This window comes from Micromys minutus, assembly GCF_963924665.1.
Source record: "Micromys minutus genome assembly, chromosome: 16".
Classification (NCBI taxonomy): domain Eukaryota; kingdom Metazoa; phylum Chordata; class Mammalia; order Rodentia; family Muridae; genus Micromys; species Micromys minutus.
In genome coordinates this window covers 51,817,153-51,836,237 of record NC_137985.1, presented here as the reverse complement: position 1 = coordinate 51,836,237, position 19,085 = coordinate 51,817,153, and the positions used below count along the sequence as shown (strand labels likewise).

General features: G+C 52.9%; 1 protein-coding gene across 9 annotated transcripts in view; it reads right to left on the bottom strand.

The window, feature by feature from the left end:
• The window catches only part of TLE3 (TLE family member 3, transcriptional corepressor), a 43,443-nt gene that overhangs the window by 6,662 nt on the left and 17,696 nt on the right, over nt 1–19,085 (bottom strand). Inside the window, exons 5-13 of one of the 9 annotated variants that reach the window (XM_080930694.1) lie at nt 16,524–16,586; nt 15,213–15,317; nt 8,238–8,442; nt 6,880–6,896; nt 3,219–3,338; nt 2,503–2,553; nt 2,021–2,173; nt 1,532–1,673; nt 813–1,012 (exon numbers count right to left, since the gene is read on the bottom strand). In XM_080930694.1, coding sequence (XP_080786820.1) covers nt 813–1,012; nt 1,532–1,673; nt 2,021–2,173; nt 2,503–2,553; nt 3,219–3,338; nt 6,880–6,896; nt 8,238–8,442; nt 15,213–15,317; nt 16,524–16,586 — 1,056 coding nt within the window. The remainder of the gene's footprint in view (nt 1–812; nt 1,013–1,531; nt 1,674–2,020; nt 2,174–2,502; nt 2,554–3,218; nt 3,339–6,879; nt 6,897–8,237; nt 8,443–15,212; nt 15,318–16,523; nt 16,587–19,085) is intronic. The other 8 variants (XM_080930696.1, XM_080930695.1, XM_080930697.1 and 5 more) reach the window with 8 other exon arrangements.

Genomic DNA, 19,085 nt, shown 5'->3' with positions numbered 1-19,085 from the left:
AGTGGAGCTACCTCGGGTACAGAAGAGAAAAACTGCCCTGAAAATCGCGTCCCCTCTGCCAGCCTTAATCCTGTTTGTCCACAGTAACTGTCACCACCAGGCCAACCTCCCAAAACCCTGCTATCTGGCCAGATGTCACTAAGTTCTTATTGGGACTCTTATCCCCTTTCAGGGCATTATCTGGAGGCCTCAGATCAGAAAGGGCAGTCCAAGAGTTACCTTATCAGGTCATCTGAGACTGATACCTCATAGGTAAACTCTGAACAGGTGCTCTCTCTCCCCAGAGCAGCTGTCAGGTGTCCACAGCTGTCCTGGCTATTTTTATGTCACTTGACACAAGCTAGCGTCATCAGAAAAGGAGGAAATCTCAACCGAGGAAATGTCTCCAGATGATCTAGCTGTGGGGCATTTTTCTTAATTAGTGATGGACAGGGGAGGGCTCAGCCCACTGTGGGCGGTGCCATCCCTGGGCTGGTTGTTTGTGGGTTCTATGAGAAAGCAGGCTGAGCAAAGCCATGAGAGCAAGCCAGCAAGCAGCACCCCTCCATGGCCTCTGCACCGGCTCCTGCCTTCAGGTTCCGGCCCTCACCGCTTTTGGGGATGAACTGTTCTATGGAACTGAGTATGAAATAAACCTTTTCCTCTCCAAGTTGCTTTTGGCCATGGTGCTTGGTCACAGTAATAGAAACCTTAACACCCAAGGTCTGTGCAGCGTGCAGGTTATGTACTACACTAACCCTGGCAGCTCTCAGTCCCTACTCAGACCCTCCCTGACCCCACCCTACCAAAAAGGAGCCAAAAGGTCTACGTACAGCTCCAAAGCTCACCATTGGCGATCGGCCATAGGCGGCGGCTGCGGCGGCGGCGGCGGCGCTCATCTGGGACGGGATGTTGTGTAGGCCAGCATAGGCGCCCGGGCTGGTGAGGGAGCCATTCATATCGTGGTGGCTCATCATGGCAAAGGGTGTCGCATAGGAGCTGGTGAGGGAGATGGGTGTGCGCAGGGCCGAGGCTGTGAGGACGTGAAGGAGGAAGTGCGGATCAGTGGGGAGGAGGCACTCCTGAGAGTGGGCTCACCCTTCTGATACACAGAGCTGAGGCCACCGCCCTCCTACACTCTGAAGCATCAACTAAAGTGGAACCCTGACTTCAGAGCCCAAGGCTGGGATCATTCCTTTTCAGTGGGCAGCACAAGGCCCAAAGAGGGCTTGCTCCGGAGCTCACAAAACCATTAACAGAAGTGGACACAGGTCTATCTAGGGTAACAACCTGTCAGATGCCCTTTTCACACACTAGCCCAGCAGCGGCCTCAAAGTCTCTGATAAAGCAACGTTAAAGACCCGCATAAACCCTGATATTCCAATGTCAAAGGTTCAGGCTTCCGTATCCTTAAACCTGACAAGACTACCAGGCAGATCTGTGACGCCCCGGCCTGGACACACTATGTTGCTGGCCATTTGTCTGTCTCCCCCTGGCTGGGGACCATCCTCCCCTCCCCCATCAGATCGACCCCGGGCCCCATGGTGCCTACCCATTATACCTATCGGGTCCATGCCTGGAGGTTTGCCCGGCATTGACCTGAGCCCCGGGGTGGTGCTGGTGCCTGGAGTTGGGGCATCATTCCTTGGCGTTGGTGTGTTGGACTTAAGCCCAGGCGTGGAAGATTTGTCATTCTGAGAAGGGACGACATAGAGACCAAGAGACGCCATGAGGATCCCTTTCTCCCAAGAGATGGGAAAATGCCTAGCCCTGGTCCTATGTGAGGCAGAGCATGAGTGGAACAGAAGTCCCTAGTTGGCAGGAACCTTGGTGAAGTTTCTAATTTAAAGACGCAGAAACCAAGGCTAGTGAAAGGCTCAGCCAGTGTGGGTTAATGATTCAAAGCCAGCCAATCCCAGTAGCCAGCCGTGCTCTGTCCACATCCAACTCCCATCCTGCACTACTGAGGCGCTAGCCTCTGTCCGCCTCCTGTCTCTCCCCTACCCCACCTCTGTAACATGCTAGGGCAGACCCCACATACATGACCAAGGTCTTTGGTCTTGGAAGAAGGTGTACTGCTGGAGGAAGCCACGGAGGCTGGGCTGGTGGGAGCATCTTTCTTCAGACCACGGGCTTTGTCCAGCCCATTTTCAGGAGGGGAGTGTGCTGGGCTCACCCGGGGCGTCGCTGGGTCCTGCAAAGGTAAGTCTTGGGCTGCAAGGCTATCCCTGTCCTGGCAACAGGAAGGCAGCAGGCACTGATGAGAGGTAAGCTTGCACAAGGCCTTATCGGAGATTCTCTCCAGGATAGCATACTCCCCAAACCCAGAAAGGGGGGACAGGGCCACCTGGACAACTATGGGAATGGAAGACTGCTGCTTCCTGAGACCTTTCAGTTCCCATTTGCCCCCCTGCTTCCCTGATGCTCCTGTTCCAGCAGCAGGCAGAAGAGACCTTACCTACAGAGGATTTGTCACAAACCACCCCACCCAGGGGCCTCCCGACAACTGGGGCCTGCCCTTACCTCATTGGAGACATCCACCACCAGGTCATCACTCTTGTCCCCATCGCTGTCCTATAAGCAAGAGAGAAGCCTGTAAGAGCCCATGCCAACCCGTGATGTGCTCAAGCCTAACCCTGCGCCCCAACAACTTCCCCAACCGAAACCCAAAGGCCGCTCGTTCCGCACTGCTGTCGTGCCCCTGCCTTCTATGAGCAGTGTTGGAGTCCGTTCCTCCTGGTTCTTTGCATCGCAGCCTCTGGGGCCCTGAGATGGCTAAGCAGCCTCAGTATCATAGTCCTGAGCCTTCTGAAGCCAGAGGCTGGCATTGTGTCCACAGCCGTCCTTAAGGCACGTCTCATCTTTACACCCCCATCGCTTTGGGGCCGGTGACTGGCTTTACTTTGCAGTGCAGCTTTGTGTAACATGCTGTGAGCCACGGGGCCGCCAGATGGGCCATAGCAGACATGGTGCTATGCACTCTCTGGAGTGCACTGGGACTCTTCCTTGGAGCATGGGTGCAGCAGAGAACTGTCTAGAAGAACCTTCAGCTCTCCCCAGACTGTATGTAGGCTGCATTTCTCTCCCAGTGGCTCACATGACTACAAGGTATGTTTGAACATCCCTCTGGGCCCTGACACAACTACCCAGTCTCTCAGACTCAGAACTCAACTGCCAGAGTTAAGGTCAAAGCCAGTAGGCAACCCTATCCCATGAAGCCATTCGCCAACCCTACATACGTATCGGCTTAGGCTGTCTTTCTCTTCTGCTTTCCGCTTCTTGGCTTCCATGCTGTAGTCTGCAGAGCCCCGGTGCTTCTCACTGGCCCGGAGGCTTTCTGAGGGCGACACGGAATTGTTCTGGAAGAAGAGGATCTTGGGGTCAAAACTTCATGTAATATTGCACACAGGTTTAGTCAACTAAGAGCAGATGACAGAGGGCCAGAGGAGGAAGTGGGCAGACACCCTGTGTCTGCAGATCCAGCTCACCCAGGACGTTCCCAGGACACCTTGGGTCCCTCGGAACTTACCCAAAATACCAATTTTGAAAGCAAGGTATGGCTACTTCTGTTTCCTGGCCTGAGGCAAGGTCCCAAGAGGGTGAGGAGCCCCCACCACTCAATGTACCCAAAGCGAAGATGTGTCTTTTCAAGGCAGACCTGAGAACAGGCCCTGTGCAGTTGTAAGACCAAGCTAAGATCTCCAGCAGAGGAAGGGAAGGTTTCATGCTGGCGAGAGCATTGCGGGTTCTCAGTTCTTCCATGGGGGGGGGATCCCTAGGAATGGCAGGCCTAAGAAAGAGGAAGATCTAAGGCAGGTGAACAGCAGGGAATGCTGGAAGCTGGGTACCCTGTGGCTGTGCACAGGAAAGGGGAGCCCCTGGCCAAGGGCTGTCTGCAAACCGTGAAGGCCTAGTGCCTCTTCAGAGTGACTATGAACCCAATGGCCACCTCTAGCACCGCCTACCACTCTCTGAATGTGAAATGCTCCGCAGGCTAAGGAGTTAGGAACACTGGGTCTGAGCTGATGGGGAGTCTTGGAACCTTCTGGACACGGGGTCTGGCTGGCAGACATGGGGCCACAGAGGATTACAGGTGAGCTCTGATACATTCCAGCTTCTTCCTAACTGTGACTAGGATGTAGCCAGTTACCTCACACTCCTGACTCCTCCAAGCCACGACGTAACCTCGCCCGCCCGGCCTGTACTCTCTCAAACCATGAGCCAAGCTAATCCTTCCTCGCTCCAGGTATTTTATCATGGTGATAAGAAAAGTACTGATTAACTGACCCATGTTCGGACTGACATTAATGTCAGGAGTGAAAGACTGAGTTGGAGGATCCCGGTCTAACTGTATCGACAAGAGTGGCCACAAGTCCACACGCTAAAGATTCATGTTGGAGTCATGTAGGAAACCAGAGCAAGATGATGTGCTCACAAAGGACATTGAAGGCATGTAGGGTAATCCTTCTCGTCTCTTTTCCCCATTTTATTAGAAGCCAATGCTGGCTCAGGGATGGGGTTCACTGGCAGAGAACGAGGCGGGGTGGCCAGCAGGTGGATGGGTTTGGGGGAATGGTGTGGGAGGGAGCCAGCCGCAGAACTTAATTTCCTTTCCTAAGCCGGTTTTCTGGGCAGCCCTTCCCTGCCAAGTTTCTGCCTGAAGCAAATTAAAATGGCAGAGTTATCAAGCCTTGAAGAAAAAAATGGAGGTTATAATGGAACTGCAGCTCAACCTTCCCCGCAGCCGAACGAGCGGCGGCGATGTGCTCACAGCCGCAATTCAATTAGTTGCTGCAAGCACAGGCGGAAAAAAAAAAAATCACCGTCATTTCATTTCATTTCCTCCGATGGTGGCGGCCACCCCGTGCTAAGCAGAAACGTTTCCAGCCCCTCAGGCTGGCTGCCCCTGCGCAGGCGGGTGATGGAGAGGGGGGAGGGGATGGGGTGGCTGCTCGTGTTTCTCCTTGTGACCCAGTGCGAGAACAGGGAACTCTTTCTTCTCATGCAGTCAGGCTGAAAACCCTTGCTGCTACCGGAGAGTCATGTCAGGCATTTAGCGGCATCGATCCAGCCCGCCTCTGGTTGGCAGGCAGCCAAAAAACTAAGTATTTTTTATTGCTTCAGCTAGGCAAGGAAATATGAATGAAGCTTACCTCTAATTGGACTCCAGACTAACCCCTGTGGGACAGCTTCCAGCCTGTCCACCCGGCCCCCTCCCCTCTCTGACACAGCCTTGTCCTTCCTGCCGGAGGCCTTGACTGTTGACAAGCTGTTTTCCTGAGGTTGATTATTTCAATCTCCGCCACCCAATGCCATGGCCCTGAGGATGCAGCCCTCTGAGTGCCGCCCACCGGTACCCAGCCCTAGGATGTCATTGGATTCATCCCTGTTCATTCTCCAGTCCCCGTGTTGAGTCACGGAGCTTAGATGCCAGGAGCATTATGGGGCAGGGGGGAGGCTGCGCACTTGAGGGGGGTCCCTCTGGGTTTCTGGCAGAAAGCTTTCAGCAGGGGCACAAAGCCAAAAGTGACTAGGTAAGAAGAAGTGGGTGCTAGGCTTCAAATAAACACTTCCTGAAGAAGGCCCACTGCTGACCAAGTGAGTCCCGTTACCAGGGGTCTGCGGGTCAAAGCTGAGGCTGTCCAGGCAGATGACAGAGGCTCTGGAGGTCAAGACACTAGACCTCTTAAGGCTCAGACTGGATTGATGCTTGGGGGGGGGGGGGGAGTGGGGAGGGGAGAGACGGCACAGATGGACACGCCTATTTCAGCTCTACTTCTATGTGGGGAAACTGCCTCTCCCAAAATATGCCACTGTTTAAGGATCAACACCAAAGCCATAAACACGGATGTCGACTTTAATCATTCCCTTCTTCTGTGCCTGGCCATTCCTGAGCCGGAGGTAGGAGTGGGGGCTGGGAAGCTAGATTTCTGAGCAGGCAGGCAGGGCAGAAAGAGATAGCTAATGGGAGGTAAGAAAACAGTCTGGACAGAGGGAGGGATCGGAGAGGAAGGAGGGTCAGGCTGCTGCCCGGATGGCTAGTTAAAGGCCTGACATTCCAAGTCCCACTTAACATGAGGTAATGAGGAAAAGCCACCCTCGCAGATTAAGACGGTCCCTGATGCAAGCATGGGGGTGAGGGATAAAGCGGCTCTGCTCATCACTGGGGGATTTTTTTTATATCCCGACTCCACTGTGCTTATTCAGAGGGCTTATTCACTTGAAACAGAACCTCGGAGCCTCGGTGTGATCAGAAAGATTTACAGCAAATCTCTGAGCTGGCAGACACGCAGGCGGCCTGGCCTTAATACCTGCTTGCTAGCACTTTCTTAAACTGAGTTAAAAGTGCAGAGCAGAGAGAAACCTCAGGCATTTGAAGAAGGGGTGGGGGGGCTTGGGATTATGCTGGAAGCAGGCATCCAGCATACAAGGTTGGTGAACATAGGCAGCATCAGGGACATCCCAGAGTTTGGGGTCCTGAGCTCAGGCCAATGACTCCTAAAAGTCCCTTGGAAGATGGAGGGCTGTGGGCTAATGGCTTTGGATGACCATGTCTCTTTGTAAGGGGGACTTGGAGATCGCACCTAGGGTTAACAGGCTTCCCTAATTAAAGGCAACTCCTTTATTAGGACAGGCAGTAACTACCCCTAATGCTGGATATGAGCAGAGACACTGTCACCCACACATCAGCCCTGAAGACAGGTCTTCCAGCTGTGGGCACACATCAACAATCACTGAATAAAACCCCAGCTCCCACCCACAGAGCGGACCTGGGAACCGGGGTGAGCTGTGGGTAGCACAGGCTACTACTTGCCAGGCCTGTAGCTCTAGGAACAAACCTCCAGGCAGGCCCACCCTCCTCCCCATACTCAACCCTACACCAAGAGCACCCTCACTTACCGTGCTGGATTCTCTCTCTGTGGGCAGGAAGGCCAGGGCAGGAGGAGGGTCAGGACCCCCAAGGGGAAAAAAAAAGAGGGAGAAAAACAAGGTAAAAGGTCACTCTCAGCTCAGCTAAGCATTGTGATGTTAAAGCCACCTCTCCAGGGTGAGCCAGACTCTAGTTCCCTTATATGGCATCTCAGTGGTCCCTCCCACGGTGCCCAGCAGGACCCGGAATCCAGGAAGACAGCCCGCTTCCTGGTGTGTCAAAAACTTGGTTTGCTGTTCACCATGCTGTCTGGAATCACAAGTGGGAGCTGGGAAGGTTAATGCTTTAAAAACAAAACAGGAAACCAAAAAAGCCAAAGCCATGCACTTTGGAAACGACATCTATGGCTTTGCTTTAACGCCATTCGTGGTCACTTTGCCCCCAGAAGCTTAGGCCTCTGGTCACGCCAGTCCAGTTAAGCAGCAGCCCTCATTGCCCTCTCCTCCTCTGTCAAGAAGGGACAAATCAGTCAGCCTCCACCCGGCTCCTAGGATACAGCACGAACTAGGGATGAACAGCGACTACTCCCCAAAGTCCCTGGGAGCTTGGAAGGTGTTGACTATGTGGCCCAGTAAATGCCTAAAAGCCAACTGGACACACAAGTTGGCAGCTTTACCAAGCGGCTGCATGGGGCCAGGTCCTTGTTCCCTCTTCTGTCCTCCCAAGACCCAACAGCGCTATTCAGAGGGCTGGAGGAAGAGCTCTCTAGTATCCTGAGACCCTGTACTTACAGGCGGTCCACTAACTAGTGAGACAGGGTCTCAAACACCCTGGGTTGACCTTGAACTCACGACACAGATGAGAATTGCCATAACTTTCCATCTTTTTGCCTCCATCTCCCAGTCGCTGGGCTTACCAGTATGCACTCCCAGCCCTGGTTTACATGGTGCCAAGGGATGAACTCAGGGTTCGGGCATGCTTGGCAAACACTCTTACCAACTGAGCAACCCCCCCAGCAGCACTCCTCTTGGAAGGCTTCCCAGTGAAGGGATATAGAGATCCAGAAAGATAGCAACAAAAGGCTACAATGAAGCCCCAACTCAAGCTCTTTTTAGGAAGGCCCCCAATGTCATCATGAAAGCACCCTGAAGGACGTGCTGGGCTGGCCCTAAAAGACAGGCAGGGTGGGAATGTGGGGAGATGGAGGCTGCTGTAGACAAACAGATGTTTCCCTGGCCAGTCTTAGGGGGTCCAAATCAGCATTTCCACATACCAAGGACTCAACAGATGGCTCAAGTCTTGTAACACCAGACTCTAGGTGACAGTGCTTGTCACGTCCTCCGGTCCCAGCCCAACCATGCCCAGCCCAGCCCACCCAGAGCCACACCTCTGTGATCCAGTTCATGATGGTTCTTCTCATCCTTCACCGCCAAGTGGGCTTGGCTTCCCAAGGCACCCAGTGCCAGCAACCCAGAGCTGCTTCCTGTCACTGGGGGAATCCCGGGAGGTTGGAGGCCTGACGGGTGGGGTGGCAGCTGGACCGGGGGACCATGTGTGGCATGGGAGAGGTGCTGTGCCTGGAGTTGCTGCTGCTGCAATAAAGTTGGTTGTAAGTGATGACAGATCGGAGAGGGCAGAGGATGGGTCACCTCTGCCCCTCCCCTCGCTCCTCCACTGGGCAGCGACGGGGAAAACATCCCCCCAAAACGTTTCCCCTCAGCCACATGCTCATCTTGCTCAACAAAATCTGTTAGTGGACTGCAGCGAAGAAGATTTATGTCTATAAGCGTCACCCCTCAGCTCCGGTTTCAGGGCAGCATTTCCCATGCCTGTTTCCAATCCCAAGATAAATAATGCATTGCATTTAGAACCCACACGGCCACTAGGGCTTCCTTCCAATGGAGAGGAATCCATTTTTAAGCTCATAGCTCATGCGTACATGCCTTTAACATCAGCAGCCAGAGCCTCCTACCCAAAGCTGGAACCTGGGGAAAGCCTCCCTGATTGGGCTTCTAAAGAAGGAGAAGCCTGGCTTGCAGAGCAGAGAAGTCCCAGGACTGGTGCAATCAAAGCTGATGTCCATGGCCATCAGAGTAGAGAGAACTCAGAACTAGGAAGAGCTGAGTCTTTGAAACCAGATGGGCCAGGATCCTGATTCTGACACTATCTGCATGCCCCGAGACTGGGGTCCTCCAAACCCCCAAAGCCTCAAATTTCCTTATCTGCATAAGGGGAGAGGCAGCACCCACTGCAGGGGACTACAGTAAGGTAATGCGGGCTTGGGCACGCAGCCACTGCTCAAAGGGCTTCGTGACAGTCACTGGCATTTCTACAGGGACCTCCCACTGTTCTAACGACCTCAGTGCTCCCAGCCACACAGAGCAATATCCATTCTCCCGTTCCTCCCCACCTCTAACCGTGGACCCTGCTGACACCTCTTCCCATTGCCAACCTAGAGGCTCCCAACCCTGTTCTGCTCCGGTGCCCAAGTTCCTAGCTTAGAGGATTCCATGGTTCCCCAGCAGCTGAGACAGAACACCCTCTTATTCAGAGAACTGCAGACAGCGGCAGTGTGGGACGGGCAATACGGTATCAACTATTTCTCGGGGATGGAAGTATTTCTTGGGACCTGTGCACACATTTTTTTTTCTTCTAGACTAGCACAAGAGAAAGGAACTGATATCACCTGTCAGTGCATATAAATTCCTGGATACTATCCAAATAAAACCTGTAACTGACAGTCACCAGTAAAGGAAGATTTGTGCCCATTTTACACACAGCAAACTGACAGGGGGCACTGAAATGGGCAGCCCAAGTCCCATCGCTCCAAATGGGATTTGGATTCTCAATCTGCCAACCACTAGTATCATCTACAAGAGTATTCAAGGCAAGAGGAGGAGCTAAGACACAGCAAGAATGTAATAAGCGGAGACAGAGCAACCATGGCTGACGGAGCTTGTGCCCGACACGAAACCACAGCTCTCAAAGTCAACAAGGCCTGGGGAATCCCTACAGATATCTGGCCAAGGATTTGAAGGCTTCCCACATCCCCCTCAGCGAACAGAGCTGCAAACCGAGCCTAGCTAGCCCTCCCTCCAAGTTACGGCTGTTCTGGCAGCCTTAGACCTCTGGCTCCAGAGACTCCGTCTCTTAGCTCTGTGTAGGAGATCAGTACCCACAGTCATTGCCCTGGACCAGAGAGGACCTGACGTGACCTACACCGCTAGGCACCTGTGCCAGCTTTTGGGGACCACAGGTCTTAAGGTTATGTGACTGTAGGTCTGCCCGTGCCACAGCCAAGAGAGCTCTCAGAGCAGGGTCACAGGACCTCCAGTCCTCCTGGCTCACATTGGACTCCTCTCAGAAGGGAGATAAAACACAGCTCCCCCACTTTCCCTTCTAAGGAAAACGAGGATTTAACGTCTTATCACAAAAATAACACGGGATCTCATTGTAAGAATTAAAAAAAAGTTTTAAGTTTTGTCCTTTTTAAGTTCCTCCCTCTGTCCCCCCTCACAGGAGGCCAGCTGTCGGTCTATCCGGAATCTGGATTTTTCAGATCTACAGTTTTTCCATGCGGTTCTCCACAAATGAGCTCTTGTTGTCCAGTGTCATATGACCCGGCGTTGGGAAGGGGGTAAAACAAAACAAAACAAAAAACCTTTCCTCTTGAATTCAGTACTCCAGGACTGGACCACAGCTTTATATACACATTTTGTTACAAAGACTCTCACTGGGGCCCGTTGGTTTTAAACTCCTTGCTGAGAAGTCCTTTAAAGTCTGCTGGTGATAATTACTTAATAAAAGCCCAGAAAGTAAGGACCTGGGTGCTTACTCCGCACTGGACTGGTAAGTCAAGATGCTTTAAAGGGACCAAAGCCTTCGTGGGGTGCTGCTGGCTGCAGGCGTGTGAGACTGTGTGTGGGTCTTCCCCCCCCCCCCCCCCCCCCCCCGTGCCTGCTCTGTCCGGTCCAAACAGACTCCCTCCCCACTCTTCTGGTCAGAAGAAAATTTCCTTTTCCAATTTCAAGAACGCCGAGTCTGGATGCAGGCAGAGCTGCTGGAGGGGGGGACTTCCAGCTTCATCCTTTAATCAGCGCTGGGTCCCTGGACAAGTCACCTGACCTCTCTTGGGCCCGTTTCCTTGTCTGCAAATCCGACATCCAAGTGGAGCTCACCCTTGGGCTGCGCAGAACTCACGCTATTCCGTGGAAAAGCAAAGTCTGAGAGCAAGCAGCCTCAGCAAATGTGTATAATCATCCCACGAGTGGCAGGGAAACAGAAACATTGTGTTAGCCATCCAAAACCTCCGACAAGTCCGGGCTTATCCCTCTACCCACACTTAGTGAGTGAGTGAAATGCTGGAGAAGGTTAGCCGCAGAGGAGAAAACGAAGCAGCCGAGAACTTGGTCCAAAGGTGGCCATGCAGCCCTGGCTAGAGGCGGTTGGAGCAGTGTCAGTGGTGTGGACAGGTGTCCTGCTGTCCCCAAACATCCACTAGTAAATCCACAGCAGAGGCGACGGCGGTGGCAGCTACCCAGCCAACGTGACTGGTTTCCCAAGGAAGCATCCACGCAAAACGGACATTTCTCATCTTCAAGCAGAGAAGCCGGCTCTGCACATCCAGAAAACACTGCCTTGGTCTCCTTGGGTTCCGAGGGTACCACGGGGGCCAGCACAGAAGAATGCACAGATAGATGGAAGACCCAAGCTATAAATTCTCCCGAGAGGTGGGAACAGATGGAACTGGGTGCCCGAACCCTTCAGGTGGAGGGGCTGCCTGTGGTGGTCTTGGTGGTAATACAGAGGAGCCAAGTGCTGTCCTCGATGGGGCTGGGGCAGCTGGTGACGATGTGAGTCACAGGTAGGCAGGAGCATGGTCTGTGTCACCTCCTTCTGCAGGGAAGCAGCGTCTCAGGCTGTGTTTCTGTCCTGTGCACCACGTCCTCTGCCGGCTTCGCAGAGCAAGGCACTCAGTTTAGTCTGAGTGGGGTGGTCAACGCTGCTTTCAACTGGATGCGTTCTCAATGGCAGAAACATGTCACGTGTGACACGGTCGGAGGCCACCTGCCTCCGTTTTTTACTGTTCCTCCTAATACCGGCTCTTCTCCATGCGTGAGAAGAAAGGAAGTCAGTGGTTCTTCATCCAGGCCATATCCCCAGAGGACAGAGAAACCCAGAACCAAGCACACGCATGAGCATCCACTGCTCCACCTTTGACCATTTCATAACCAAACACAAACACATCACACGCCCCCAGGGTGGTTCCTGTACCCTGTCTCTGAGTGAGTGCCCGTGGCCTGGTAGAGCAGAGGCTGATGAGAGAGCTTGCTTGAGGAGCATGTGTAACCAGATTACACACCTCACGGTTCACTCTGCTGGCTGATTAGATAGATGTTTCGGTTCTGAGGTTCCTAATTTGGGTTAAACTTAGGGGAGTTGTCTAACTGCTTCAATTCTAGCCGCACCGGAGGAAGTGGACAGGGTCTTGGTAAGACAGAGGATAACTCGACCTCCAAGTCTCTCACGCAGCCCAGTGGGTGCCCGAGGCTCCCTCTCAGCATTGGCCTCTGGGTTTGGCAGCAGTTCTTAGAGTTCACGATGATCTTTGCTATCCCTGCTTCAGGGACGGGACAGTCCCAGGGGACCAAGTAACTACACTAAAGAACAGAAACCCGAGCCAGGATCCAACTCAGCAATCCCGAGGTGAACTCGGTCTCTGGGCTAAAGAAACAGACACTAAGGCAGAAGCTCTTGCCGTGCAATCCCTTCCAAAATCCCACCACCCAGCTCCTGTCCAGCCATTTCTCCTACTCGGCCACCTCCAGGCAGAAGGCAGGAAGACCCACAAAAGCCCCCTCCTCCTTCTCTTCAGAAAAACACCAAGTCAACGCTGCACATCCCACCCACTAAATAAACCTCCAGGCAACCCGTAATGAGGAGCCAAAGCCCACCGCCTCCTAGGCCACCACACAACCCTCTATGTACACAGCCAAGTTTTGGAAAGAAGCTCCATCTCTAGGCCTACCTTACCCACACAGCGGGACCAACTGGGAGCTGGGGGCAGGGGGATGGTTAGCAGCCCAGGACCTGTCCTTCCTTTCTGCTCTCCCACAAGCTCTCAACCCAGGGGCATGCTTCAGGCTCCAGCCACTCTCCTCATATTGCTAAGCAGCCCAGCTACACGGAGACCCCAGACTCCAACCCCGTGTCAGGAGGCCACAGCCCGCCAACTAAGCAGGTGTACCACCAGAGGGAACCGAGACTGGGGCACTGCCCCTGCCCACGCCCTTGTCTCAGCAGAGCGGCTCCCCTATCGCCTCCAGAAAAAAAGGAAAAGCCCCTCATTGGAGGGCGGTCAAGCACAGCTCCCCAGTCCGGGTGTGCCCCAGCTGCCGGCAACTCCTGCCTTCTGAGGCTCCGGCAGGCGCAGCGATCAGACGGCTGCCTGCCTAATGACAGGGCGACGGCCGCATTCACTCAGAGCCGGAGAAGCAATTACCTTGAAAATGGGGGTCACAGGCCCCACGCGTGTGCTTTAATTGAATTCCAATATCTGCCTAGGGCTGCCTTGACCTAACTTGTAGCTTCCTAAACGCTACTTAAAGGAGCTGGAGCCAATCCAGCTGCGATGCTTCCCAATTTTACTTTTTCCTTAAAAGAAAAAAAGTATTTTCATATGTGGATTTTAATTCCAAAGAGTGAAAGATGGGACCAGACTGTAGCCCCTGTAGGTTGGAGGAAGAACTTGCCCTCCCTGAAGACCTTAAGGCCTGGAAGGGAAGCAGACAAGGAGCTGAAGAGAAAGACTTCTGAAGACAACCTGGGGCTTAGGCCCGCTCCTAACCGCCCCCACTCCCTGCACCACTACCTTAGGAAATAATAGTACCAGACTAAGCACGCTCTCAACCAGAGGCCCTTTGCCCGTGTACACACAGACAAAAACTGAAGAGGTTTTGAGTGCACAGGTGTGTGTGTGTGTGTGTGTGTGTGTGTGTGTGTGTGTGTGTGTGCTATTACACCCAGTAGGTACAGAGCAAGGCTGCTGCTGAATATTCAAAATTGCACAGGGCAATAAAGAATTATCTTGTCCCAAGTATCAACAGTGTCGGACTCTGGCTCCCCCACCTCCCACACACCACACCCCTGTTCTCAGGAAACCCTAAGTAGACTCAGGGAAAGAGGGACTTAAGGGAAGAAGGGGCTCAGAAGGAACAGGGGTATAAGTGGATGATGGGGGTAGGCGGGGTAGGAGGTGGCTCCGGACGTGAAATGCTTCCTGTCCAGCTGATAACTTGGGTTTGATGAAGGAGAGAACTGTCTCTTGTAACATCCTTTCACAGGACATACATGTGCTGTGGCATGTATGACCACACATGGGTTCAACAAAACATGTAAAACCAGACTCTTTCAGAAGAGGGGGGGTGCGGGTGTGGGGTGACAAGGATCAAACTATGCCATATGTATGACAACATCTTCAGAAAGCCGATCTGAAGGAACATTTCTTAACAAGGACCCTGAGCTGTATGATCACAGGAGATACTTCAAACGTTAAAATATCCTGGTTTCCCTCCCTTGCTGCCTCCCACCACCAAGCTCCTTGCCCTTCCCACACAGCCAGCAAGGTTTACTCTCCCCTCAACACCAAGAAACAATGGAGGCTCCTGTCTCCAGGAGCTCCCACAGGAGCTAACACTAGAAGAAACCCTTTGAACTGCCTTTAAACACACACCCGACAATCCTGAGGGGTCTGTATTTATGGATCCCCTTGCTGTACCCACAGCTACAAAGGCTTAGAAAGATGAACTAGCCCACCCTTTCCTTTCCCTACAGAGCACTATAGGATGTGTACTCCTGGGTTGGGGACAAGATGGGGATTCTAGAAGGTTCCATTCAGGTATACAGCTGAAATTCACAAGGTCGCGTGTAGAGTGCTCAGTCATGCAGCCCAGCACAAGGAGCAGCAAGACCCCAACCCCAATACTGTCACAGCACGGTGCACATCAATACTCAGCAGAGATGGTTCTGACCCCAGGAGGCCAAAGAAGGGCAGCCTAAATGAGGGAGGGAGGAGGGGAGGAGGAAGCTGCCAGGAACTGATCCTTCTGGAAGCCAGGGGCACCATATGCCGGGCATGTGACAGCTAATAAAGTTACAGGTGGACTCAAGGCACGTCTGCTATTTTAGTTTGGGGACCAGGAGACAATGTGGTAAAGCCGTTATGTAAAGAGCCCCAATGAATCCAAGAACTCTGTTGCCTAGGGATGCCATGGGCCTTGGGGCTGCCATTCTTTGATAGCACCTAGGGTCAGAGTTCATCTCTGGTCACGGTAAATGAGAGGAATAAAAGGGCTATACACACGGTGAGAGGCAGATTGGGGAGTCCACGTACCCCGATGATGGCGTTCAGCTCCGTCATGGTGACCTGCTTGGCGCGTTCCACAGCCTGCGCCACTTGCTGCTGATGCTGTCGGGAAATGAAGTATAATCAAGGCGTGGCCAGCTGCAATGCCATCCGACACGGGGTACCGGGAGCCTCTTGGGACCCTTCCCCAGAGAAGGTAGAAAGAGACCCACTCAACAGGCCCAAGACTTGGGGATGAGGGAGATTAGGGACACCGCGTCTCGAAATAAGCATGTGCTGCTGTCTAAGGAACGCAGAGAGGAGTACCCAAGACTGGCCTGTGGCCGCCTCACACACGGGAAAGCCGTTGCTCTGCAATAAGAGCCTCATCAGGTGCTGCAGGCTGGAGTGACTCTTTTTTGGCCGCTACTGTAGTTACATAGGACGCCCAGCTATAGTGGCTAGTGGTGAATTAACAAAGCGAACATGCGGTGTGTATTCAGAACTGTAGCAGACACCCCCACCTGATATGGAGAGGTCCGGGGAAAACCTCTGGCCTTTCCCCTCAATCCTGCCTGACAAACCTAAACTTGCTCTTGGGAAACTGAAGTCTGTTATTAAAAATTAAGTTTTATACACTCCTAGAAGCTATGAAGTAGCAGGAGCCATATCTAATTCTTAGACATATTTGGTCAGACCCGGGTTACTATCTCAGATGCAGCGCCCCAGCCGGGAACGGATAGGGGCCTAGCTACCTCGGGGAATACGTGGGTCCTGACCTGCCGTGCTGGAGTGCGACCAGACAGAACAAAAATCGGTCAGAGGTCTGCCCACTGGTCTGCAAGGACCTCCAGAACCTCTTTGAAGATACTGTCCTCAAAAAGGGTAAGGGGGCTGTCTCCAGAGGGTACTTAGAGAGTAACAGGGCTTGTAAATCATGCCTTTGGAGAGGGCACTTAGCACCTGGGAAGCAGCACCCCACACAGGGTCTGGACCTTTGGCACCAACCAACCAGCTTTACATGAACCGGGGGTAGGACGATACCCTGGGAAGTTGAGGCCAGTGATCACGTCCATGTAGGACACTGGTCACGGTTCATCACTGCTGATGTGACCCTCCCTCAGGTGTGGCAGAGGACCATTCATCCTCCCACTGGAAACGGAGCACATGGTCTCTATGTTGTGACCCCTGCCCCAGGGGTCAGCAGAGAAGGCGTGTTAATCCTACCAGCTGGATCAATGTTAGGGAGGGCGGGGCTTGGGCTTCAGGAAACGGAGCCACACTGGGCCGCCCTAGGCAGAAGGGGAAACAGATGAAGGCCTTCCTTACCTCCTGTGACAAAAAAGGCATGATCTGGGCTAGAATGGTGTTCAGTCTCTTTGCAATCTCTGTCTGCAAAGGAAAAGAGACCACAAGTCAAGTCACTGAAACACTGAGACAGAAAGACAGACAGACACAGACAGCCCCCTCACACACACACTGCAGCCCCTTACCATGGGCTCCGTGATCACGTACGTGTTAGAAAGCTCCCGTTTCGTAAGGGAGGTGGTCTATGTGAGACTCAGGTCAAGAGCTGAAATCCTCTAGAAAGAATCCCTACTGTATCAAAACAAAGACCACTCCGCATTCCAGAAAACCCTGTGACAAACTGAAATCTAGCGCTGGGAGAAATGAGCTGCCCATTGATGCTCCAAAGTAGAGGTCAAAGGCAAGAGAGTCCCAGGGCACTGAGGAGTGAGGGCTCCCTGCGGACCAGCTCCCTCGCCCTCACTTTGAGCATTTCTTCTAACCCCTGCAGTCCAGTAAGTCTTCAGTCCTAAGCCTAGTCTAAGAACGGAACCCAGTGCTTTCCTACACCCTCTTAATCACTGAGCCATCTCTCCAGCCTCTCCCTACACCCTCATACAAGCTGGTCACAGAGCATCAACTCACTTCTGCCCTCCCCAGCTTCCCAGCAAAGCCCATGTTTAAAATACCGAGAATTTCCAGTGGGACCATATGTGACTCAGATCCCAGACCAAGAGTTGGCTAAATGGTTAACTGAACCCAGTAGGAAGGCCTGGGATGCTGACAACTCTTGGAATTGGCTTCCTTATCTTGTCTGAACCCTGAGCAGCCGCGACGAAGGTCTCAGAGCAGCCTTCAGAGCTTTCAGCAGCACCAGGCAATCTTCCTGACAAAACCATGACAACAGCCTTTTAAAAACCTGTGATCATCTGCATGTCAGATGATCCTGCATACGAAATCTAGTGTGCCTCAGATAAAAACTATGCCCTCTTAAGTCTCACCAACAGATGCTGGCCTTGGGAAATTCCTGGGGCCAGCACCTTTTCCTAGTCTGAGTCCAGAGGCCACCCAGCACTCAAGAGAATGTCTCCCGTTTTATGGTGGGAGAGAACAGGCTCTGACAGGAGCCTGATGCCCGTTAGCAGCCGTGTCCTGTGGGGCCAGATGATACAACCCGGAGAACCTGCCCAGTGCTCGGGAACAGCGGGTCTCCTCAGAAACAGGGCCAGTGTTACAGGGCAGGCACTGCTCGGGGCTTTTGTAGCAGAACAATTCTTTACTGTGAAGGGCTGCCCCTCAGACCCAGACCGTCTGCATTGGTCCTCAATTTCAAAGCTCTCTGGGAGTCGGGCAGATAGCATCCCAGCTAAGAGCTGGTGGGACCCACACTTGCACAATAGTTGCAGACAGCAACAAAGATGACACACGTCACGGTTTCTCAACGTCTCTGGTCACAAATGGTTTGTTCCGTTGGGCTGTTCTATATATTGCAAGACTCCTAACTAACCACAGCCACTCTGGCCTTTTTCAGGGATGTAGGCCATTCTTGCTCTAAGTAAGGATCACGCTGTGTACTCTAAGTTAGTAAGCAGGAAGAAGTAAGTGACCCCCTTCTCACTTGTTCACAGACAATGGGTAGGGAAGGGGGACAAAATACAGGATTAAGAGTTGTACTCAGGGCTGAATTAGGAGCACTGGTTGCGCCTCAGGAGGTCCTGAGTTCAAATCCCAGCAACCACGTGGTGGCTCACAACCATCTGTATTGATATCGGATGGCCTCTTCTGGTGTGTCTGAAGACAGCTACAGTGTACTCACATTCATTAAATAAATAAATCTTTAAAAAAAAAAAATACTTGCACTCAGCCAGAGTGCTGAAATCGCCGAGCCAGCCTGCATCTCACTATGAACTGGCAGAGAATGAATAGCTAAGAAAGGACCTAGAAAGAGCAAAACACCAGCGCATCCTCAGCCCAGCTGCTGAGGAAGCACCCTGGCTCAGGCACTCTTGCCTCAGACAAGCAGAGTAGCAATGACTGGAAATAAAGTACACGCTCAATAAACATCTGGCCGAAGAATAGCATTACTAGTACTGATTCTTGCCTGTGTGGTGCGTGTACACATATGTGTGCATATGTATGTGAAGCCCAGAGGTTCCTCTTTTACCTCCCATCTTATTTTTTGAGACAGAATCTGCTAGTGACTGCAATGAACCCCAATCCTGGCATAGATTCCCACTGACACCCCAGACCTCTTCATAGGCCCTGGAATTCTGAACTCAGGTCTGTATGCTTACACAGTAGGACATTGGTGACTGAGCCGTCTCCTCGGCTCCACTGAGTGTGCGCACATGTATGTGTAGACTCCATGTTGAGGTATGTCTGTGGCCACGATTCCTTATGTGGGTGGCATCTGTGGGAGGGGCTGTGGTGGGAAGTGTTGACAGTCAGCTGAAAGGGAGGTGGGGTGGGCAACGGCTTAGGCCCTTTAGACATGGAGAATGTCTATGCCAAGACAGGCCAAGCACAAGCCAGCTCACGGGGTCTCCCATTGCCTCAACTCCCCACACAGTCCCTGCCAGCCGGCCATCTGACCTACTCCAGCTC